Source organism: Loxodonta africana, chromosome 3 (genome assembly GCF_030014295.1).
Source record: "Loxodonta africana isolate mLoxAfr1 chromosome 3, mLoxAfr1.hap2, whole genome shotgun sequence".
Lineage (NCBI taxonomy): Eukaryota > Metazoa > Chordata > Mammalia > Proboscidea > Elephantidae > Loxodonta > Loxodonta africana.
In genome coordinates, this window is record NC_087344.1 from 135,294,350 (window position 1) to 135,318,879 (window position 24,530).

At 38.6% G+C, this 24,530-nt stretch overlaps 1 protein-coding gene across 5 annotated transcripts; it reads left to right on the plus strand.

Moving 5' to 3' along the window:
- Positions 1-1,504: 1,504 nt before the first annotated feature.
- On the plus strand, positions 1,505-14,876 carry LOC100661630 (guanylate-binding protein 5). Of its 5 annotated transcripts, none has more exons than XM_064282218.1 (11): positions 1,509-1,737; positions 4,695-4,936; positions 5,441-5,568; positions 6,793-6,902; positions 7,167-7,363; positions 8,457-8,699; positions 9,732-10,012; positions 10,722-10,934; positions 11,813-11,915; positions 12,188-12,369; positions 14,043-14,876. In XM_064282218.1, exons 2-11 carry the CDS (start codon positions 4,747-4,749, stop codon positions 14,121-14,123), a joined length of 1,728 nt encoding a protein of 575 aa, XP_064138288.1. In that variant the 5' UTR covers positions 1,509-1,737; positions 4,695-4,746; the 3' UTR covers positions 14,124-14,876. The 5 variants fall into 5 exon arrangements, with proteins under 5 accessions (XP_064138289.1, XP_064138288.1, XP_064138287.1 ...); XM_064282217.1 differs by having other exon boundaries at positions 1,510-1,737; positions 4,728-4,936; XM_064282219.1 differs by lacking the exons at positions 11,813-11,915; positions 14,043-14,876 and having other exon boundaries at positions 1,505-1,737; positions 4,728-4,936; positions 12,188-12,315.
- Positions 14,877-24,530: the final 9,654 nt, after the last annotated feature.

The following is a 24,530-nucleotide window of genomic DNA, read 5'->3' on the forward strand; positions in this document are numbered from 1 at the left end:
ATCTCAACCCACATATGGGCCAGACCAGGAGTGCTGGAGGTTATGCTTCCAGGACCCCCATCCAGTTACTGAAAAAAAGTTGGAGGAAAAGCACCTCAAATTTATCACTCCTCTGGTGGAGAGCTCAAAGGCAGGATCTGTACTGTTTCCTAGAATTTCCACAGGAGGTTTGAGCTCTGGGTTCCCACAGTGGGAACCTGCTGGATAAGGCACCATTGATTTCCTTCCTTCTCTACCAGGTTTCACTTCCCCACTCTCCTACCATGCTTCTTGGTATCACCTTCCAAATAAACCCATTGAACTCAAATTCTTGTCTCAGGGTCTGCTTCTGAGGAAGCACAGCCTAAGACCACCTCTGTTCATTCTAAATTAGGAATAACAACATATATCTTATTGGATTGTTGTTAGGAGAAAATGAAATATTAAAGTGTCTTAACCAGTGACCAGTTGCTGTCAAGCTGATTGCGAGTCACAGCATCCCCATGTGTGTCAGAGTAGAACCGTGCTTCATAGGGTTTTCAGTGGCTGATATTTTGGAAGTAGATCACTAGGCCTTTCTTCCAAGGTGCCTTTGGGTGGACTCCAACCTCCAACCTTTTGGTTTAGCAGCTGAGTGTGTTAACCATTTGCACCATCCAGGGAATCCTTTAAAGTGTCTTAGAATCCAAATATTCTAAGATCTTACAATCAGATTATTAAAAAGCTGTTGTGATGATTATTCACTCAGCAAACACGAGTAGTATAATGCAGTGGCTCAGAGTGTGGGTTCTGCAGCAGGACTACTTGGATTTGAACCTTAAGATCCATTTACTAGTAGCTCTGTGGTTCTGTGGAAAACGTGGTGGCGTAGTGGTTATGAGCTATGGATGCTACCCAAAAGGTCAGCAGTTCAAATCCACCAGGTGCTCCTTGGAAACTCTATGGGGCAGTTCTACTCTGTCCTACAGGGTCACTATGATTGCAAATTGGCTTGACAGCAACAGGTTTGCTTTTTTTTTTTTTTGTGGTGACTCTGAGTTTGAACTCTCTGTGCCCAGTAAAATATTTCTTATAGGAGTTAACCTGGAGTAATTCATGTAGTGAGCACTGCTTGGGGAGCTTATCAGGTGTTTATTACATAATATCTTCTTTATCATTCATGCATAGTAAGTATGGAGTACTTTGTCCTTTCTTGTGGGTTAGTATAAACCCTCAGTTACTGCTCTTATTGGAAAAGCAATACCTCCTATGTGAGGTCCAAACACTTCGCCCTATTTGAAAGTATCTAATTCCTCACAAAGAATATTAGGCTTCCTTCTGCCTTGCTTCTAAACTGGAGATAGGTATCACTGTATTTCAAACTACATTTCAAAACTGGGAAATGATCTTCAAAATTTCTCCCAGTAACAGCATGCGATTTCTGAGAAACCAGGCCCAATGCATGCAGTATATTAGCCAACATTCGGGAAATCCCCTTCCTATTGCCTAGTCATGGAGTTTGCTCTTTGGTTTCAGTTTCCTTACAGAGATTTCCAAACTTCGGCCCTTCTTTCCTTGGTTTCCATTTCATTTTCCAGTCTTCTGATCTCAGGCAAAAAATAGCGGAAATCCCCACGTTGGATAAGGAAGAGATACGGCAGAAAGCCCACACCTAAACTAAGGGACAAGAGTTAGGACTCCTACCACGTTCTCAGCGTTCTCATCAAAGCAGCTTTCTTATCAAGAAAAAGGACCTCTGCTGGGAGTTTCACGGTTAAGGTGAGATTGGGGCCAGGGTGGGAGGAGATTGGCAAGGGGCAGCGCACTGCAGAAACATTCCATCAGGACAGGATGCTGCAGAGCCTGATGCGGAATATCAGGCCTCAGTGAGGGTTCAGCTGTGGTTTTATCAGGTGGTCAGGAGGATTCTGAAAGGCCGGCTTGCTTTGCTTAATGCTCAATTACACACAAGCATGTATGGAGAATAAACTGAGAGACTGAAATGTCTTAAAGCTTTTTTTCTTCCTTTTCCACCTTATGACCTATCTGGGAGCATAATTACCACTTGTTACCTTTATCTTTGATAGAATCTGATTAAGCTGGCTCAAACTGCAGACTTACTGGACAATGATTGCCTTATTTTTATGAGAAACAACAATAATGAGAAGCAGCGTAATTAGCACGCTAACATTCCTAAGTTGGTGTGGGGGGGTCCCTGAGTGTGGCAAATGGTTAAGTGCTTGACTACTGGGCAATTCGAACCCACCCAGAGGAGCCCCAGAAGACAGGCGTGACACTCTGCTTCCAAAAGGTCACAGCTCTGAAAATCCTATGGAGAAGTTCTACTTTGCACACAGCAACAACATGGTTAGGTACAAAAAATAAGAAAAAAGAGGAAAGTTGAAACCTGGAGTAAACAATGAAGAGGTTTCCTGAAAACAGCTACATAGTTTTAGTCATAGTGTTGTACTTTATTTGAAGGTCAATTTTTTCTTTTAGAAATAGTTCTGATATAAGTGGTTTCAATTTCTCCATGCCCTTAGCCCCTTTTGTGTTGGATCCTGCTTGACTACTGTACTTCCTCTATAGTATAAATCACTTGATTCAACAGTTGTTGCCTGACTTGACCCCTCTGACAATATCTGGCAATTTTGCTTACTCCTTGGAACTCTCTCCACCATATAACACAAGTTTTATGCATCTCTTGTTTGATTTCCATTTATCTCCTTGTTAAGTGCCTTTTTTCTTAAACCACAATCAACACAAAACAAAGCAAATAACAACAACAAAACACACAGGACACAAACTAGTATAGCCAAAAAAAGAGATATTTTCTTTCAGAATCTCCGTCTCCAGCACTCCTGAACATTTTCTCCTGTATTTCTTAATGTTTTCTTTATTTGCACTTTTTTTTCTCTCCTGCAGCTTTGTCTTTATTAAGCTAGCAGTTTTAATGAGCGCATCATTGAATTTTACCTCCAACTATTTACTTATTTATCCTTTTTTTTTTTTAAAGAGAAAATAGGCTTAAAGACTTGAGTGAAATGTCGAATGTCAGGTAGCTAGCCAGTGGCAGAACTGGGATTAGAAATCAGGTCTGCTTTACTTCAAGGCCAAAATGTGTATTCCTTTTTTGTATCTCAATTCATTCTTGCATTGCCTTCATTTATAAAAGGTTATGGTACAGTAACAGAGTTAGGGAAAATGTATCCCAGAACACACAGCACTGGCTGAGTTATGAATGGCAGAGCCATGGTTGAATCTGCAATGGTGTTTTGGAGCTTGGGCTCTCTTAAGGAGCAGTAAAGATGTTATCCAGTTAACATGTGGGGACAATGCATAAAATAATATTATTAGTATAGATATATAGCAGTAGTGTTATTTCTGAGGCTTGAAAACGTGGACAAATTAGTTCCCCCCCCGCCATTAATGACATCAGCCCAAAGCACAAAAGCTGGCTGCCCCAATATCTGCGTATATATATTTGGTTCTCCTAGCTAACTGTTATAGAACATCACTGCCAGGTCTTACATCTTTCTAATCTAAAAACAATTATGGCCCTTGCTATAAATGAGTCAGGCAACCAGAACTGTACAACTATAAGGCACCAATACTGCTTAGGGAGTGAATTAGAATAGAAAGAGACTTGTCATTTGAGTTTCTAAAATCATTGTGCAATCCCTTCTTTCTGGATAAGACTCGAACTTGGCATTTCTGATTCCCATGCCTGGTGATGTGCCATGTGCCATGGATTTCTACTGTCTACTTCGAAGCAGTTTCTGTTTTGATCTGTCACCTGATTCATCTTTGGGTCCTTGGCTATGAGAAAGAAGTAGAAGGGGGAATGTGTCCTTAGAATTGTTTTAAAAAAACCCATTTGTTTTTGCAATCTGCTAATAAAGAGGTTAGGAATCCAAATCTTTTAGTCGCAAGATAAAGGAAGTTGCAAGTTAAAGGAAGAGTCAGGCAGATGGTGGATTTTTTTACTTCTGTAGTAGATACTCACTTTTAAAACAGAAGTAAATTATTCTTTACAGTAAGGGAAGGTAGAAAAGTGTGCATTTTCTTGTATCTCATATGGCCTAAAAAATATTTTATCAAGGACTCTTTGGGCTATAGGAATTAATGCCCAGAAGTTAGAAAATAAGTGGTTAATCATAATTAAAGGAAATATTTTTACTCACTTCCTCATCCATAAAAAGGTCATGTTTGAAGTGTTATTGAAGAAGCTATATCAATAACTGTATATAAAACTTACTGAAACAACATAGCTCTAAGAAGAAAACAACTGTAATGTGTTAGATAATGCTATGTAAAGAACTGGCAGGATTTAATATAATACAGATTGACTGGACATAGCCCTAAATAAGAGAAAAGCAAGTTGAAATGAGGTAAAAGAAAGAAATGCAGTATAAGATATAATGGTCATAAAGAATCAATCTAGTGATGCAGGGAGATAAAAACTAGGAAACAAAAGTAAGCCAAAAATCAATGGAGTAAGATTCAAACTAGCGGTACTAAGTTAGACTGAGGAAATAGATTTTCTATGCCCATCAAATATTTAAGAGCCAGTGGGGTAGCCTGTAAGAGACCTTAAAGAGCCTCAAGACTTATTTTACTGTGGTTCTCTTTGCAATCACTTTTTAAAAATATTTATCCAGAAATTTAGGCCATGCTGGGGAGTAGTACGATACCAAACTCCAGAAGTAAAATGACTTCTTCTGCTTAAACACCAGACATTTCAGGTCATTCCACCTCTTCTCTTGCAGACAAGGTAACACCCTGGACATGGCCTCAGAGATCCACATGCCAGGCCCAATGTGCCTCATTGAGAACATTAATGAGCAACTGATGATTAATCAGGAAGCTCTGAAGATCCTGTCTGCCATTACTCAGCCTGTAGTGGTGGTGGCTATCGTGGGCCTCTACCGCACAGGCAAATCCTACCTGATGAACAAGCTGGCTGGCAAGAAACACGGTAAGTGCCACCAACAAAACTGTACTGAATCCCCTGTCTTCACTCACGCTGCCCACTCCGTAGTTAAGATGATTTCAGAAGATAAAGTTTAGACAAAAAGATGCATGTTGAAAGCTAGTGTCTGGGCTCCGATCTGGGAGTTTAAAGTCTGCTCCCAATTTCTGGCATACCACTTTTTTTGCCTTACTGTTTCCTTGGAAAAAGTATTTTATCCTCTTATTTCTCATAAGGAGTAAGAAAGCAATGAACTAACTTTGGTTTACATAATTATACCATGAATGTTGTTAATAACATGATATTCTTGTAAAAAATATCATATTTCAAACCTATGGTATCTGCTGTTGTCATTTCCCATTTCTGTAGTTGTAGTTTAGATTGCTACCGGTTGTACTTTCTGCTGTTTCCTCATCCTGCTTTCCTTAAATCCTAGCTCAGTTATCAAGTCCCCTATTTCCAGAGCCCCTCTGCTATCACAACCTTCAGTCACCCCCGCCCCTTCTGCAGGGTTCTCTGTTGGATCTACAGTGCAGTCTCACACCAAGGGTATCTGGATGTGGTGTATGCCTCACCCGGAGAAGTCAAATCTCACACTAGTGCTGCTTGACACTGAGGGCCTAGGTGATGTAGAGAAGGTAAGGAAGGAGGATTTGGTTTTGATTAACCTCCTCACCTCTGAACATTCTTTACACAGGTAGGTTTTACATAAATTTGTACTTCCACTTGACCAGAGTATACCTTATCTTTTTTCCTATTTTAAGTAGTCAAGGTTTGGAATCGTGAAGTGAGAAAAAATATTTATATGCCAGAATCATGACTAGATGTTACTACACAGATGTTGCCAGGTGGTTATTGCAGATATATTAAGATGATGCAAAAAAAAAAAAAAAAAAAAAATCACTCAAGAGTCTGTTCCTGTAGAGATGGTGGTTAAGGCCTTGGGCTCTGGGTCAGGTGAACGTGTGTTCAAATCAGGGCTCTGGCACCTGTAGATCTCTGACTTTGACAAGTAAGAGAAAGAATATTTCAATGCTTCTTAGTCTATACGGAGTTCAAGTGTTCCAAATCATTTATTTTCTCTTGGTCTCATCCAACTCATCATTTGATTAGTAGCTACATGGGTTTTTCGCAATGGTGTGGTGATAAATGCTTAATGATGAGCTTACTGGGGGAAAAAAACAAAGCCTTGATTTGTAGCACTCGTGCATTTCCTAAATACTGCCTTCATGGCTGATTTCAAGCTGGGAAGAGACATACACAATCTGCTCTCGTATATTGTTATGAGTTGGCTCTAGTGCATCACTGGATCACTTGAATTTCCTTCTTTTTAAAATTTTTTTCATTTTGCTTTGATTTACCAGAGTTTAGAGATGGTTAGCCTCAATTTGAACCTTGGTTTCCTTATCTGTAAAATTTATCTCACAGTGTTGTTTTGAGTTTAAGATCATGAATGTGAACTCTCTGGTGCATAACAGCTAATCAATAAAATAGATATATATGGGTTTGCAATGAGTTGAAATTGACTCAGTGGCTGCTAACAACTGCAACATTATGCTTATAGGCAAACTTTGTTTTATATAATAAAAAACTTGATTTTAAGAGCTTTGGTTGATTTACTAACTTCGACTCCCTATTTTGCAAATATCTAACAGTAGTTACAAGAGGGATTGATGAATTGAAAATATATAGTTCTGTATAAAATTATCAATGCTAATGATAGAACTATTCAAAGTTCCTATGCATGTGACAATCATTTTTATTTATGTCTTGTTTGATATTTGCAATTCACAGGTCTATTTTTAACAATTGCTCATCTGGGGATGCCATGGGACATGACATAAATCTGTTTTCACTTCTAGGTTGATAAGAAGAATGATACCCAGGTCTTTGCTCTGGCAATGCTACTGAGCAGCATCTTTGTATACAATACCATGAACAAAATCGACCAGGAAGCTATCGACCTACTGCAGTATCCTTTTATGGTTCAAGAAAGCACCAAAACCAGAGAGGAATCCTATATTCATCAGCTGTATGTCTATGAATCATTTGAAAGAAGCCTAAAAATGAAAACATGATAAACACTGAGAGTACAAGGAAAAAGTCTATATCTTTGCTGGTGAAGTGATGAATTGGTTAAGGCCCAAGGGGAAAATAAACGTTCAGAGATACATGGAATTAAATATAGGCTTAGATGCAGTCCTATTTCTACCAGTTATCCTTAATTGCATTTCAGCAAAGTGACAGAACTGACAAATCTGCTCAGGGAAAGATCCTCATCTGATCTTGACGAGGTTGCAGATTCAGCTGACTTTGTGAGCTCCTTCCCCGACTTAGTGTGGACTCTGAGAGATTTCTTCCTTGAGCTGGAAATCGATGAGCAAGTCATCACAGCAGATGAATACCTAGAGAATTCACTAAGACCGAAGCAAGGTAACAGGGACTTCAGTTTTGGAAACAGAGGGAAAATAACACAGGAAATTACCTGTTTTGTGTAGGTGGTTAAATTTATGGTCTCCTGTATGTATGTAATCAACTAGTGGTTAAGTGCTATGGCTGCTAACCAAAGGGCTGGCAGTTCAATTCCAGCAGGTGCTCCTTGGAAACTCTATAGGGCAGCTCTACTCTGTCCTATAGGGTTGCTATGAGTTGGAATTGACTCGATGGCACTGGGTTTGGGTTTGGGATTGATATGTAATCAACTAGCTATCCTACCAAATTAACAAGTACTATTAATTTTTTTTAATTAATTTAGACCCTGGTAGTGTAGTGGTTAAGTGTTATGGCTGCTAACCAAGGGTTCGGCAGTTCAAATCCACCAGGTGCTCCTTGGAAACTCCACGGGGCAGTTCGCTATGAGTAGGAATCAACTCGATGGCACTGGGTTTGGTTTTTTTTGGTATTAATTTAGAATAAACTATGAGACTCGGTACTAATTTGTACTACTCCTAGGTTCTCGGAGAAAGTTTCTTTTTTTTTTTCCCCCCCTAATTATTTACCTTATATCTTTTTGCTTGGAGCCCTGGTGACATGGTGGTTAAGAGCTCAGGCTGCTAACCAAAGTTGGCAGTTCAAATCCACCAGCTGCTCTTTGGAAGCCCTATGGGGGCAATTCCACTCTGTCCTATAGGGTTGCTGTGAGTTGGAATTGACTCAACGGCATACATCAACGACAATCTTTTTGCTTAGAGCTTGTGAAGATATATTGAAATAAATAACAACAGATAGAAAGAATATTTATTGAGGGAAAGAGATTAAAATTAACATAAACACCATATTAAATAAATCCTAAGGTGCCGTGGTGGCACAGTGGTTAAAATGCTTGACTGCTAACCAAAAGGTCGGAAGCTCAAACTCACCAGGCACTCTGCTGGAGAAAGATGTGGCAGTCTCTGCTTCTGTAAAGATTTACAGCCTTGGAAACCTTATGGGACAGTTCTTCTCTGTCCTATAGGGTCGTTATGAGTCAGAATCGACTTGACGGCAAAGGGTGTTTTTTAAATAAATCCTACTTTTCCATCTCTAGGCACTGATCAAACAGTTCAAAATTTCAACTTGCCCCGCCTATGTATACAAAAGTTCTTTCCAATGAAGAAATGCTTTATCTTTGAGTTGCCTAGTCATCGGAAGAAGCTTGCCCAACTTGAGACTCTACGTGATGATGAACTGGATCCTGAATTTGTGCAACAAGTTGCAGAATTCTGTTCCTACATCTTCAGCCATTCTAAAATAAAGGCTCTCCCAGGAGACATCAAGGTCAATGGACCTCGTGAGTATCTTTTTTAGGATTTTCCTTCAATTCAACATAATAAATAAGGAACTTTGTTATAAGATTCCCTCTCCCAGTGTCAGTGTTGACAAATATGTAGTCAATTACCATCAAGCAAATCATATTACGATATTTGTTAAGTTCAAGTGGGTATCAAAAATATTTCTAGTGCTTTTTCAGTTATGCTTCCAAAGTAGGATAAAATGGGAGCATAGCCTGAAGAAAGGGCAGAGTTAAAGAAATTCTACCCATAAATGGTCCACTGTTGAACTAGAGTAAACCACATGGGTTGGAAGCATTTGTTCCACAGATTTATTGGATACTTATTATGTGTCACAGCCTGTGGTAAGCACAAGGTGAGCAAGTCCTATAGAAATAGAATTTAATCAATGCAAACATAAACAAACAGAGGCTCACGATGTCAAGAACACCAAAAGAGTCTGAGCAGACTTCTCGGTCCAGGTGTTTCTAAGGGTTCTATGTCTAGAACTTTGTAAATTTTTGCAGTGTTATTGAAGGAAGTTGAATATAAACAAAAACTGTGCCAAGAATAAGGAAGGAAAACATGAAAATTCCAACAAAGTTAAAGGAGACCTGTTCTAATTTGCTCATTTGTTGTTATTCTGTGGAAGGTAACTCTTATATCACCCTTACTGAAGTGAAAGAAAAGGGAATATTGAAGAGAATAGACACCTGAGGAAGAGGGAAAGAAATGGAAGGGTAAAGAGGCAAAAGGCCTATAGCATTCTAATGAAATGAATACATGTGACTTTTACATAATCATCTCCACATTTCTCCACGGGAGTAGGAACCATGTTCCCTTTGAACATGGTTTCTTTTCCCAAAGAATGAAAGATCAGACTTCTTGGTCACACAGTTTCCCAAAGGAACTTATCTGGGCCACTGAAGCACTGTACCAAATGCTGGAAAAGTTTAGGCAATGCAATGTTAAATTAACATTCTCAAAATAACTCAGTATAGAGCATGCCCTTTTTACCTACAAATAATAAGAGTACCTTTCCCCCCGTGAAGGTCTAGAGAGTCTGATGTTGACCTACGTCAATGCCATCAACAGTGGTGATCTGCCCTGCATGGAGAACGCAGTCCTGGCCTTGGCCCAGATCGAGAACTCAGCTGCAGTGCAAAAGGCCATTGCCCACTATGATCAGCAGATGGGCCAGAAGGTGCAGCTGCCCACAGAAACACTCCAGGAGCTGCTGGACCTGCACAGGGCCACTGAGAGAGAGGCCATCGAGGTCTTCATGAAGAGCTCCTTCAAGGATGTGGACCGAAAGTTCCAGAAGGATTTGGTGGTAATTTTTGTTGTCATTCTAGTTCATGGAGATTAGAGTCAGTATAAGGCAAAGTATTGCTATGAAAGGAAAAAATGGAGACTTAATTAAGAAAAGCAATTCTTACTAGACTAGAAAAAATGATAATCATTTATGTGGCCAAGGTATCATTGTTATTTTGGAAAAAAAAAAAAAAAGTAACTGCTGTGGGCCCTATAGATTTTGAAACTTTCATATGCATATAATCCACTTTTTCCATGTTATTCCCATGGTCCCATTTTTTTGAATAATATTATTCTTTTAAAAATTGTATTTTTAAAAGTATTAACTTTTTATTTTTATTAATTAAGCAAGCAAAACTCCCAGTTACATCTTCTAAAAATTCATGTATTTGGGCTTTGTACAGTAAGTAGGCTGATATCATTCCAGGCCAAAGCTAAGAAATTGATGTCATTAAAAGCCAGAGTGGCATTAGCTGTACCACAATTATTCTAATAATCACCTCCTTATTTGAAATCCCAAGTCCAGGATAATACTGAAACCAGGAATGTGAAAAAAGTAATAGATGCATTTAAAACAAGGGCATGAGACTAGAGATCTGTGATCTGCTCCTCACAGCTAAGGGAGAAATAACAGCAGAAAGGCACTTAAGGAGGTTTCTAACTTTCTAGAAAAAGTATAGATTCTTTTTGAGAATCATTGCTAGAACTGCTGCTGTGTTTCTTTGAAGACCCAGCTAGAAGCAAAACAGGAAGACTTTTGTAAGCAGAATCTGCAAGCATCATGGGATCGTTGCTCAGCTTTACTTCAGGGTATTTTCGGTCCTCTAGAAGAAGAAGTGAATCAAGGGATTTATTCTAAACCCGGGGGGTATCGTCTCTACATTCAGAAGATGGAAAGGCTGAAGAAAAATTACTATCAGGAGCCCAGGAAGGGAATACAGGTATTCCTAATTTACCAATTAATTCTGGAAAATTGCTGGGTAGTGGGGAAGGGGGTCTTTAAAAATTCAGGGAGAACAGGAGGAAAGGCATATACAGGCACACAGATGAGATTTCTGTCTCTGCCTAGTAGTTACACTTTCATTCAATAAGCATGGATAAAAAACCTACTCTGTGCCTCCTATTAGTGTTCCTGGCACAAGATTATGCTGTAATGACAGCTGTGAAATTAAATTGAAATATCAGCAAAATCATCAGACTTTTATTGCAACATCTATTATGGTAAGATCTTTTTGGTTGCATAGGACAGAAACCTAACAACTAAAACTAACTTAAGAAAAAACAATAGTTTATTGGCTCATAAAGATTAAAAACAAAAGATTTCATTTAGTTTTAAGCACAACTACATTCCGAAGTTTAAATAATGTCACCAATTCTCCTTCCTATTTTCCACCCCCACCCCACTTCATTTTTTTGTCGTTGTTATTTCTTTTCCCTCCTTTTTGGCTTTATTCTCAGCCAGGCTCATCCCAGATGGCAGCGAAAACACCAACAGCTCCAAGCTTAGCTAGTCCTTAGTGCCCTCAGTCTCAGGAAAGAGAGCATCTTTTTCCCAGAATCCATGTCAGTCTTTAAAAAACTCAGGTTGCAGTGTTCCCCTGCCTGTGAACAAGTGCTTTGTATCTAGTGGCCTTGTAACCGATTGGCCAGCCTGGAGAAAGTGCCCACTCCTGTGACAGAAGAGGCTTGTTTGACAGTTCCACCAGCGTGGGCTGTGCACTTCTGGGGATGAAAAGACGCTGGGAGGACACAGAAATGAACATGTTTACATTTCTGACCATCGTTTCCTGTTCTAACTGCATGTTTTGGGGGTTCCTAGGCTGAGGAAACTCTGCAGAAGTATTTAATGTCCAAGGAGTCTGTGAGTGATGCAATTCTACAGACAGACCTGATTCTCACAGCAAAGGAAAAGGAGTTGGAAGGTGAGAAGAAAATGGAAGATAGACCAGAAATATCTCCAAGTTTGAAGTTAACTTGGCCTGGTCCACCTGGGATCATCAAATTAGGGCAGGAATGCTGAAGATGTTTCTTACTTCCTGAGGCTGTATCTGGGTATGGCACATATAATCAGCTGTATTAAGGCTACCTGGAAGGAAAAAAGGGCCCCAGGGAATTTTCTCTATAACAAGAGTGGAAGGTAGAAGGGAGTAACACTTCAATCTTAGAGAATTTTGTTTTTTTCCTTTGTCCTCAGAGGCACGCATGAAAGCAGAGGCTGCACAGGCTGAAGCACAAAAGTTGGAGGAGATTCGAAGGCAGAATCAGCTAATGATGGAGCAAAGGGAGAGACTCCATCAGGAGCAAGTGAGACAGATGGAGAGGGACAGAGCAAACTGGCTGGCAGAGCAACAGAGGGCCCAGGAGCGTAAAATCCAGGTATGTTGCAATTGTATCATGCTAGGATTGTAGTCTTCTCCATTTAATGATGAGCCCAGGCAGCAATGACAAGGCAGAAAAGGCAGCATAATATTGTGACCCTGGATAAGGACTCTGGAGCCAGTCTACTCAGGTGTGACTCCCATTTCCACTATTTACTAAATGTATGATTTGGGCAACTTATCTAACCCCTCTGTTGCTCAGTTTCCTCTTCTGCAAAATGGAGACAGTACTAATACCTATCTTATAAAATAGGATTGTTTTAATAATTACATGAGTTAATATTTGTGTTTGCAATGGTGCCTGGGACAGAGTAAGCACTATAATTTATTAAACAAAAGTGAAGGATATTTCTAGCCTACAGTTATTATTCTTTTCTGTTAACTTATTAACCTCTCTGGACAATCTTTTGCTTCAGTCATAGATTAACTAATTAATTTAATATTACTGTTTTTATGACCCTAACCTTGACTTGGGAAACCCTGCTGGCGTAGTGGTTAAGTGCTACGGCAGATTCGGCAGTTTGAATCTGCCAGTGGCTCCTTGGAAACTCTATGAGGCAGTTCTACTCTGTCCTATAGGATTGCTGTAAGCCAGAATCAACTCGACAGCAGTGGATTTTTTTTTTTTTTGGTTTCTCAACCTTGACTTGATCATCCCTGGTTCTGAAGGTCTTTAACTGGCAAACTTTGTTTCATCCCATCCTTTTTTATTATTATGATTATGAGTCAATAGGCAGTAGTTCTGATTTATCAAGCATTATACAAACACTTGGCATGCATTGCCTCATCTGCTGTGTTCACTATGAAGCTGAACTGTTATGTGCCCATTTTCAGAAAACAGACTCCAAAGACATAACTAAGTGCCAGCATTCCACAGCCTAGGAAATTATCAGAACTGTCTTCCCCACAGAATGAGGTCCACAATTGCTTCTGCAAACCTGGTATAAAATTTCTGTGTGAGTCCCCTTATGGGACGAAGGACATTCTACCCCTCCCCTTGGGTGACCAGTCTACCTGTGTATAATAGTTTTCCACGTGGTAGTCCAAGACATTTTTAAGATTGCCACTCTGTTCTGAAGGACAGTATGGTCAGTCTGGGGTCTTTGATTTCGTTCTACTTCTGCTACCAAAACTGCAGAGACATGGAACAGATTCCCTCATGTAAGGCTCAGACACCTCACCTGATTCTGGGCACCCTGCTGCAGGATCAGCTTCCCCTTTTAGAAATATGTGAGACATTCATCTGTGTAGCAATGAGGCTTGAAGTTAAGATGTGACTAAGATTTCCTAATGAGATTGTTTAGAATGAAGGGGCAGGGAGTCTCAGAATGGAATTCTGAGATAACAGCATTTCATGGACTGAGAGATGATGATGTTTCTGGAGCTACAGCAAGAGACGTATAGATGCTTACAGAAGTAGGATATCCAAGAGTGAGAGAGAAAACAGGTATGAATGGAAGAGAGGAATTCAGTAATTGTTGTTACTGATAGATTAAAATAAATAAGGAAAAAAAGATTTGTTTGCGTGTTTCCCCCACCGATTTGGGCACTACTATAGGGCCACTATGAGTTGGAATCAACTTGACAGCCCTGGGTCTGGCTCTATTCCCACAGTAATTAGTCCTTTCTGCGAACTTATTAACCCCAATGTTTTTATTTCTCACTCATTAGGAAGAAGCCAAAAGGCTCGAAGAAAGATTAAAAGCTGAAAACAGAAGGCTTCAAAAAACATTACGGCGTCTTTTTAGGTAATACATGTGTCTTACTGTAAAGAGCTAAACATCAGAGCTTCCTTTTATTGCTCACTCTCACTGAGGGCACGACTGGCCCAAGCAACTACAGAACTTAAGACAATTACCATTTACGTGAACTTTATAATTGTTATGAACATATCTGCCAAAAGAATGAACAAATCTGTCTTGGAAGAAACACCGTCAGAATGCTCCTTAGAAGCAAGGATGGTGAGACTATGTCTCAAATACTTTGGACATGTTATCAGGAGGAATCAGTCCCTGGAGATGGACATCATGCTTGGTAAAGTAGAGGGTCAGTGAAAAATGGGAAGACCCTCAACAAGATGGATTGACACAGTGGTTGCAACAACGGTTGTGAGGATAGTGCAGGACTGGGCAGTGTTTCATTCTGTTGTCCGTAGGGTCGCTATGAGTTGGAACCAACTTGACGACACCTAACAACAACAAACCAAAAAACCCATTGCCATTGAGTCAATTCTGACTCAGTGACCCTACAGGACAGAGTAGAACTGCCCCATAGAGTTTCCAAGGAGTGCTTGGTGAATTTGAACTACCGACCTTTTGGTTAGCAGCCATAGCTGTTACCCACTACACCACCAGGGTTTCCTAACAACACCACCATAATTATTATATTAAGCATTTGTTTAAAGTTATGGTGCTAGTAATTGGTAACATGTGCATCCTAATAGTCCAATAATTAAAAAGATGCTTACTTCCTTAAGGAGATTATAAATTGTATAATAGAAAACATTTTACCACTACCTCAATTTTGGGGTGATATGTAGCATATTCCAAGAGAGAGAGCTTTCTCTTCCACCCAAATGCCGCCAGTCTAGTTTTCCACTTCTGTCTCAAAAGATAGCAAGTGACCTGTGGGTATTATCCACATGACTAAGTCAAATGGAAGTTGACCAAAATCTTAGGCTTAGTTGGACATCACTCCTGTCAGGTGGTCATGTGCTAGTTGCCAGCAGATGGAGGCGCCAATGGTAAAGACAACTAACCTAGCTCCCTAGTTGAGACAATATACAGTTCTCAACTAGGTGGCAGTTTTTCAGTCTATAGTCAGCAGCATGACACCTGGGCACTGTCAACAGACAGTTTGCATGGACCAAGATGAAAGCAAATAACCTCATAAAATCTAGATCCTCCAGAACATGGAAGGTGCTATCAGCATGGAGTTGAAGATGTATCATAGGCTGAAGGACTAAAGAAGAAACCTTCTCTTTCTTGTTCACCTTCACCCAAGACATAACTTAAATAGTACATTGTAGAACTTGAAACAGTTGACACTGGACTATATAATTGTGTTGCATGTTTATGGTTCTTATAGCTTGTAAATATATGGTATAAGTGATGTTAGATGCAGTGTCAAAAATTTGATGGGGCTAATGTAATTTTATACTTCTTTATAGTTTTAAAGTTAAATGATCTCAGTTCTTTGCAGTCATGTTTGAAACTCTGCTGGTGTTTCCTAAAAACATTATGGATTGAATAAAAGTATTTATTTGTACATATTTAATCCGTAAACTTCCATTAAAATTTTTTGAAAACCCGAACTCTCCTTTTTACTTAATTTTTTCCTCAATTTTTAAAAATCAATAGGGAAACCATTTGAGTTTCCATAAAGAGGTTAAGAATTACACTAAGGCAGGAAATAAAGCAAAAATGTCTTATTAGACCCTTAATATTTTTGTTTGTTTGTTTACTCCTATAAAGTAAGGTTTTGAAATTATAGAAACATTACCAAATCTGCATTTTGCCTCCCTCGTAATTGCTTAACTGTCCAAGGAATCCTCAGATTGGGTTATATTGAGGATCTTGAAATTTTTTAGCTGCTCAAAATATGATTTACTTATTTGCAGAAAAAAAAGCGTATCTATTTTAGTGTCCCTAATTGAAACAATTATCACTGACTGCGTCATTAGAAAATTCCCAAGTTCAGAATATTTATGACTTCTTGCAAAATCTAAAAATTCAAATACTACCTACCTACTGCTTGCTGTCAAGTCAATTCCAATATTAAAATAGATCTAAGATATTTGAGAAAATAGGAAAATGGTAATACCTCTCAAATAATTTTGAGGCTAATATTACCATAATTTTAAAACTGATTAGAGCAAGTAAAAGAAAAGAAAATCATAGATCATCTCATTTATGAACATATTTCTTTACTTATTAATTCAATAAATGTGTGTTAAAACTATTGCCATTGAGTTGATTCTGATTCATAGATACTCTACAGGACAGAGTAGAACTGTTCCATAGGCTTTCCAAGGAGCAGATGGTGGTATGAACTGCCAACCTTTCAGTTAGAATCTGTGCGTTTAACCACTGTGCTACCAGGGTTCCAAATGTGTATCAGGTACCTACTATGTTCTAAAAAAAAAAACATGTTTAATTACTAGAGAAACTGGTGAAAATGTATACAGAGTTTTTAGCCCCTTGAACTTAATTCTCTTCTAGAGAAAGTCAATATACACATTTTAAAATAGGTATAATAAGCCATAGGTGCAAAATCCTAAATAAAATATAAATAACCAAATATAACTCTGTATTAAAAATATCACAAACAGACTTTAAAACTGGAATGAAGGTATGATTTATCAACAGAAAATGTAAAAATAACCTTTAATCATGTTTATTGTTAACTTTTATATTATATGTAATTTTTCCCCTTTTTTTACTGTGCTTTAAGTGAAAGTTTACGAATCAAGTCAGTCTGTCATACAAAAACTCATACATACACTGCTACTCCTAGTTGCTCTCCCTGCAATGAGACAGCACACTCCTCCTCTCCACCTTGCATTCCCTGTGTCCATTCAGCCCGCTCCTGTCCCCTCTGCCTTCCCATCCCAACTCCAGACAGGAGCTGCCCACACAGTCTCATGCATCCACCTGAGCCAAGAAACCCACTTCTCACCAGTATCATTTCCTGTCCCACAGTCCAGTCCAATCCCCATCAGAAGAGTTGGCTTTGGGAATGGTTCCAGTCTTGGGCTAACAGAAGGTCCGGGGACTGTGACCTCTGGGGTCTCTCCAGTATCAGTCAGACCATTAAGTCTGGTCTTTTCATGAGAATTTGGGACCTGCATCCATGGCTCTCCTGCTCCCTCAGGGGTTCTCTGTTGTGTTCCCTGTCAGGGCAGTCACTGGTTGTAGCTGGGCACCATCTAGTTCTTCTGGTCTCAGGCTGATGGAGTCTCTGGTTTATGTGGCCCTTTCTGTCTCTTGGGCTCATAATTACCTTGGGTCTTTGGTGTTCTTCATTCTCCTTTGCTACAGGTGGGTTGAGACTAATGATGCATCTTAGATGGCTGCTTGCTAGCGTTTAAGACCCCAGACGCCACTCACCAAAGTGGGATGAAGAATATTTTCTTAATATACTTGTTATGCCAATTGACCTAGATGTCCCCTGAAACCATGGTCCCCAGACCCCCGCCCCTGCTACTCCGGCCTTCGAAGCATTCAGTTGTATTCAGGAAACTGCTTTTGGTTTAGTTCAGTTGTGCTGACCTCTTCTGTATTATGTGCTGTCTTTCCCTTCACCTAAAATACTTCTTGTCTACTATCTAGTGAATACCTCTCTGCCTCCCTCCCCACCCTGTAAATATCAGAGAATATTTTCTTCAGTGTTTAAACTATTTCTTGAGTTCTTAAAATTTAGAGGTCTCTTACAATATTTGTCCTTTTGCAACTGACTAATTTCACTCAGCATAATGCCTTCCAGGTTCCTCCATGGTATGAAATGTTTCACGGATTCATCAATGTTCTTTATCATTGTGTAGTATTCCATTGTGTGAATATATCATAATTTATTTATCCATTCATTCATTGATGGGCACCTTGGTTGCTTCCATTTTTTGCTGTTGTAAACCGTGCTGCAATGAACATGGGTGTGCATATATCTGTTTGTGTGAAAGCTCTTATTTCTCTAGGATATATTCTAAGAAGTGGAATTGCTGAATTGTATGGTAGTTTTTCTATTTCTAGCTTTTTAAGAAAAAAAAAATTTTTTTTTTTTTAAGGAAGCACCAAATTGATTTCCAAAGTGGTTGTACCATTTTACATTCCTACCAGCAGTGTATAAGTGTTCCAGTCTCTCCACAACCTCTCCAACATTTATTATTTTGTGTTTTTGGATTAAGGACAGCCTTGTTGGAATGAGACCGTATCTCATTGTAGTTTTGATTTGTATTTCTCTAATGGCTGATGATCGAGAGCATTTCCTTATGTATTTGTTAGCTAAAAGAATGTCTTCAATGGTGAAGTGCCTGTTCATATCCTTTGCCCATTTTTTAATTGGGTTATTTGTCTTTTTGTAGTTGAGTTTTTGCAGTATTATGTAGATTTTAGAGATCAGACACTGATTGGAATCGCAGAAGCTAAAATTTTCTTCCCAGTCTGTAGGTAATCTTTTTACTCTTTTGGTAAAGTCTTTGGATGAGCATAGATAGGTGTTTGATTTTTAGGAGCTCCCAGTTATTTAGTTTTTCTTCTGCATTGTTAGTAATGTTTTGTATACTGTTTATGCCATGTATTAGGGCTCCTAGTGTTGTCCTTATTTTTTCTTCCATGATCTTTAACATTTTAGATTTTATATTTAGATCTTTGATCCATTTTGAGTTAGTTTTTGTGCATGGTGTGAGGCATAGGTCCTGTTTCATTTTTTTGCAGATGGATATCTAGTTATGCCAGCACCATTTGTTAAAGAGACTGTCTTTTCCCCATTTAACCGACTTTGGGTCTTTGTCAAATATCAGCTGCTCATATGTGGATGGATTTATGTCTGCATTCTGAATTGTGTTCCATTGGTCAATGCATCTGTTGTTGTACCAGTACCAGGCTGTTTTGACTACTGTGGCAGTATGATAGGTTCTAAAATCAGGTAGAGTGAGGCCTCCCACTTTGTTCTTTTTCAGTAATGCTTTAGTTATCTGGGGCCTCTTTCCCTTCCATATGAAGTTGGTGATTTGTTTATCCATCTCATTAAAAATATCATAGGAATTTGGATCACGATTGTGTTGTATCTATAGGTCGTTTTGGCTAGAATAGACATTTTTGCAATGTTGAGACTTCAAATCCGTGAGCAAGGTATGTTTTTCCACTTATATAGGTCTTTTTGGTTTCTTACAGTAGTGTCTTGTAGTTTTCTTTGTATAAGTCTTTTATGTCTCTGGTTAGATTTATTCCTAAGTATTTTATCTTCTTGGGTGCTATTGTAAATGGTATTGATTTGGTGATTTCCTCTTTGACATTCTCTTTGTCAGTGCAGAGGAATCCAACTGATTTTTCTATGTTTATCTTGTATCCTGATACTTTGCTGAACTCTTCTATTAGTTTCAGTAGTTTTCTTGATTATTCCTTAGGGTTTACTGTGTATTAAATCATGTCATCTGCAAATAGAGATACTTTTACTTCTTCCTTACCAATTTGGATGCCCTCTATTTCTTTATGTAACCTAATTGCTCTGCCTAGGACCTCCAGCACAATGTTGAATAAGAGTGGTGTTGAAGGGCATCCTTGTCTGGTTCCTGTTCTTAGGGGGAATACTTTCAGACTATCTCCATTTAGGATGATGTTGGCTATTGGCTTTATATAAATGCCCTTTATTATGTTCAGGAATTTCCCTTCTATTCCTATTCTGCTGAGAGTTTCTTATCAAGAATGGGTGTTGAACTTTGCCAAATGCCTTTTCTGCAACAACTGAATAGATCATGTGGTTCTTGTCTTTTGTTTTACTTATATGACAGAACAGATTACATTAATTAGTTTTCTAATGTTGAACCATCCCTACATAGCTGGTATGAATCCCACTTGGTCGTGGCGAATTATTTTTTGATATGTTGTTGAATTCTATTGACTAGAATTTTGTTGAGGATTTTTTTTTTTATCTAAGTTCATGAGGATATAGATTTATAATTTTCTTTTTTTATGGTGTCTTTACGTGGTTTTGGTATCAGGGATATGCTGGCTTCATAGAATGAATTTGGGAGTATTCCATCCTTTTCTATGCTCTGAAATACCTTTAGTGGTAGAGGTGTTAACTTTTCTCTGAAAGTTTGGTAGAATTCTGCAGTGAAACTGTCAGGGCCAGGGCCTATTTTTCTTGGGAGTTTTTTTATTTACCTTTTCAATCTCTTCTTTCATTTTATGGGTTTATTTAGTTGTTCTATGTCTGTTTGTGTTAGTTTAGGTAGGCAGTATGTTTCTAGAAATTCGTCAATTTCTTCTAGGTTTTCAAATTTGTTGGAGTACGATTTTTCATATTCATCATGATTCTTTTAGTTTCAACGGAGTCTGTTGTGATATAGCCTATTTCATTACTTATTTGGGTTATTTGTTTCTTCTTCTGATTTTATTTTGTCAGTTTGGCCAATGGTTTATTGATTTTGTTAATTTGTTCAAAGAATCAGCTTTTGGTCTTGTTAACTCTATTGTTTTCTGTTCTCTATTTCATTTAATTCTGCCGTAATTTTTATTTGTTTTCTTTTGGTGCCTGAGGACTTCTATTCTTGCTCTCTTTGTATTTGTTCAAGTTGTAGGGATAATTCTTCAATTTTGTCTCTTTCTTCTTTTCGGATGTGTGCATTTATTGTGCTAAATTTAACTCTGAGGACTGCTTTAGCTGTGTCACAAAGATTCTGATAGGAAGTGTTTTCATTCTCTTTGGATTGTATGAATTACTTTATGCCATCTTTAATTTCTTCTATAACCCAGTTGTTTTTGACCAAGGTGTTGTTCAGTTTCCACGTGTTTGATTTCTTTTCCCTGCTTTTTTTGCTATTGATTTCTACTTTAATGGCTCTATGGTCAGAGGAGATGCTTTGTAATATTTCAATGTTTTGGATTCTGTTATGGCTTGCTTTATTACCTAACATGCGGTCTATTCTAGAGAAAGTGCTACGTGAGTTGGAAAAGAAAGTATACTTGGCTGCTGTTAGGTACAGTGTTCCCTATATGTCTATGAAGTCAAGTTGCTTGATTGTGGCATTAGGTCTTCTGTGTCTTTATTGAGTTTCTTTCTGGATGTTCTGTCCTTCACCAAAAGTGGTGTGTTGAAGTCTCCTACTATTGTCGTGGAACTGTCGATCTTGTTTTTCAATGCTGTTAGAGTTTGTTTTATGTATCCTGATGCCCTGTTTTTGGGTGTGTAAATATTTAATGAAGTTGTGTCCTCCTGGTATATTGTCCCTTTAATCATTATATAGTGTCCTTCTTTGTCTTTTGTGGTGGATTTAATTTAAAGTCTATTTTGTCAGAAATTAATATTTCCACTCCTGTCTTTTTTTATTTTTGTTAGATTGATATTTTTTTTTTCCCATCCTTTAAATTTTACTTTGTGTCTTTAAGTCTAAGGTGTGTCTCTTATAGGCGGTATATAGATGGATCTTTTTTTTTTTTTTGTCCATTCTGTGACTCTCTGTCTGTTTATTGGTGCATTTAGTCCATTTACATTCAGCGTAATTTTCAACAAGTATGAGTTTAGTTCTGTCATTTTGATATCTTTTTTTGCGTGTTGCTGACAGTTTCTTTTTTCCATTTAATTTTTTGTGCTAAGTAGTTTTTCCTTATATATTGTCTTTTCCTCTTTTTCATTGTCGTTGATTTTGTTTTTCCTGAGTCTATGTTTTTCTTGTATTTTATTTTGATGTGTGGGATTGTTAGCCTCCTTTGTGGTTACCTTAATATTTACCCCTATTTTTCTAAATTTAAACCAGATTTTATCTCTTTATGTTGCCTTGACTTCCTCTCCATATGAAAGATCTATGGCTACATTTTTGAGCCCCTCTTTGTTGATTTATAGTTGTCATCTTTTACATTATGATATTGCTGTTTCGAGTATTTTTTTATCTTGATTTATTTTTGTGATTTCCCCATCTGGGTTGATATCTAGTTGCTCTGTCCTACGTTCTAGTCTTGGGTAGTTATCTGGTATTATTGATTTTCTAACCAGAGTATTTCTTGCAATTTTGGTTTGGTTTTTACAAATTCCCTAAACTTCTGTTTATCTGGAAATGTCCAAATTTTGCCTTCATATTTGAGAGACAGTTTCACTCGATATATGGTTTTGGTTGCAATTTTTTTTTCCTTCAATGCTTTATATATGTCATCCCATTGCCTTCTTGCCTTAATGATTTCTGCCAAGTAGTCCGAGCTTATTCTTATTGACTCTCCTTTGTTGGTGGCTTTTTGTTTATCCCTAGCCACTCTTAAAATTCTTTCTTTATCTTTGGTTTTGGCAGTTTGATTATAATATGTCTTGGTGACTTGCCTTTCGGATCTACCTTATGTGGGGTTTGATGAACATCTTGAGTAGATATTGTCTCATCTTTCAAGATATCAGGGAAGTTTTCTGCCAACAAATCTTCAACAATTCTTTTTGTATTTTCTGTCTCTCTTCCTGTTTCTGGTACTCCAATCCCTCATCAGTTATTTCTCTTGATAGAGTCCTACATGATTCTTAGTGTTTCTTCATTTTTTAAAATTCTTTTCTCTGAATTTTCTTTGAATATATGGTGCCAAGTGCTTTATCTTCAATTTCACTAATTCTGACTTCCATTTCCTCAGTTCTGCTCCTGTGACTTTCTATTGAGTTTTCTAATTCTGAAATTTTATTGTTAATCTTCTGAATTTCTGATTGCTGTCTCTCTATGGCTTCATGCAGCCTATTAAATTTGTCATTATGTTCTTAAATAACCTTCTTAATTTCCTCTGCTACTTTATCTCTATATTCCTTGGTTTGATGTGCATTTTGACTTATCTTCTTCCTGATCTCTTGAAGAGTTCTGTATATCAATCTTTTGTATTCTGCCTGTGGTAATTCCAGGAATATATCTTCATCCAGAAGATTTCTTGGTTCTTTGTTTTGAGAGCTTGTTGAAGCGATCATGGTCTGCTTCTTTATATGGTTTGATATTGACTGTTTTCTCAGAGCCATCTATAAGTTATTGTATCAATTTATTTTATGTTTGCTTACTGTATTCTAGCTTCTTGCTGTGTTTTGTTTTGGTATGTGCAGATAGGCTGCTTGAGAGATCTAGCTTGATTATTTGCACCTTTGAAGCTGTAATGTCCTACCACCGGATAGTCAGAGCTGTTACCAGGTATATGAGCGTAGGAGTCCATTTACTTTTCTTGTGTGGATTCAGCTCAAGAGCCCAGGTATTCAGTTACCAAGTGTGTGGTGCAGGCTCTATCCTACAGTCTTTGAGGGGCAGGAGTGATTGGTGAAGGCACAGGTATCTGTTTGCAGTAGGGGGTCACTCTCTGAGCAAGGCAGGGGGCTAACAGCTGTCCCCGAGTGTCTGTGAGGTAAGCACACCCTTTTTCCCTAGGAATGCACAGGTGAGTGGGTCCTGAAGCCAAACCATGGGCGCCCAGTTCTTTTGGTAGTAAGGACTGGGAGGCACCACTTATCCTTGGACCTCTGTCACGTGTGGCTAGGTGGCATGGGTGGAGCCACCAGTCCTCAGATCCCTGATGTGGGTAGGTAAAGACCCCAGTTGCAGTCTTCCAGCTATGGCCTAAGCTCCTGAAATGGGCCCACACAGGTCCATGGAGGTGTGAAATGCATTCAAACCCTGTGGACTGTTTGTTCCTGGACAGGAGCCATTTCTGCCCTGAGTTCCTAGCTTAGGGGAATCAGCAGATTATCGTTTCCCCCAAATGTTAATTTATTCCTTCTCCAAGGCCGGGAGAATGGCTTAGGGCATGCAGGAGTACCTAGCCCAGGCCCAGTGAAATCGACCACCACTGAAGCCAGCTTGGTGGCTGTGGGAGTGCTAAATTAGACTCAAGTACTTAGCTTTTGTCGAGAGTGCTGTTCTAATCCCAGGGATGTGAGTAGACTATGCAGGTCATTGTCTCTCCCTGAGGAACTAATTTCCCAAACACCACCAGGGGATCATGCCTGAGGGGCTCTGGTTCCTGCCAAGTCAGGTCCGACAACTCCTTGCCAGTTCTGAACCGTCTCTCCCTCCCCCCTTCCATGCAGTCCGACTTCCTAACTTTGCCTTTGATGTTCACAGCTCCTAACCAGTCATATATATAATCCCTTCACTTGTTTTTTTCTGGTCTTTGTTGTAAATGGGATCATCGGAAGCATCTGACTACTCTGCCATCTTGGCCCCGCCTCTGTAAATATTTGTATAAAAACCAGAGAACCTGGCCAATGATAGAAGACAAGATAAAAGAAAATGGAAATAAAAAGAAAGGAGGGAAAAACCAAAATCTTTGAAGATATGCTCACCAACATAGAAAAGTCAACATAATTTATAGACAAAGTATTAGAATTCCCCAGGCATTGTATAAAACCTAAATATTAATGATACTTTGCTTCTTTAGACATAAGCAACCAGACAATATAATAGAAAAAAGGGCAACCATTTACAATAACAATACA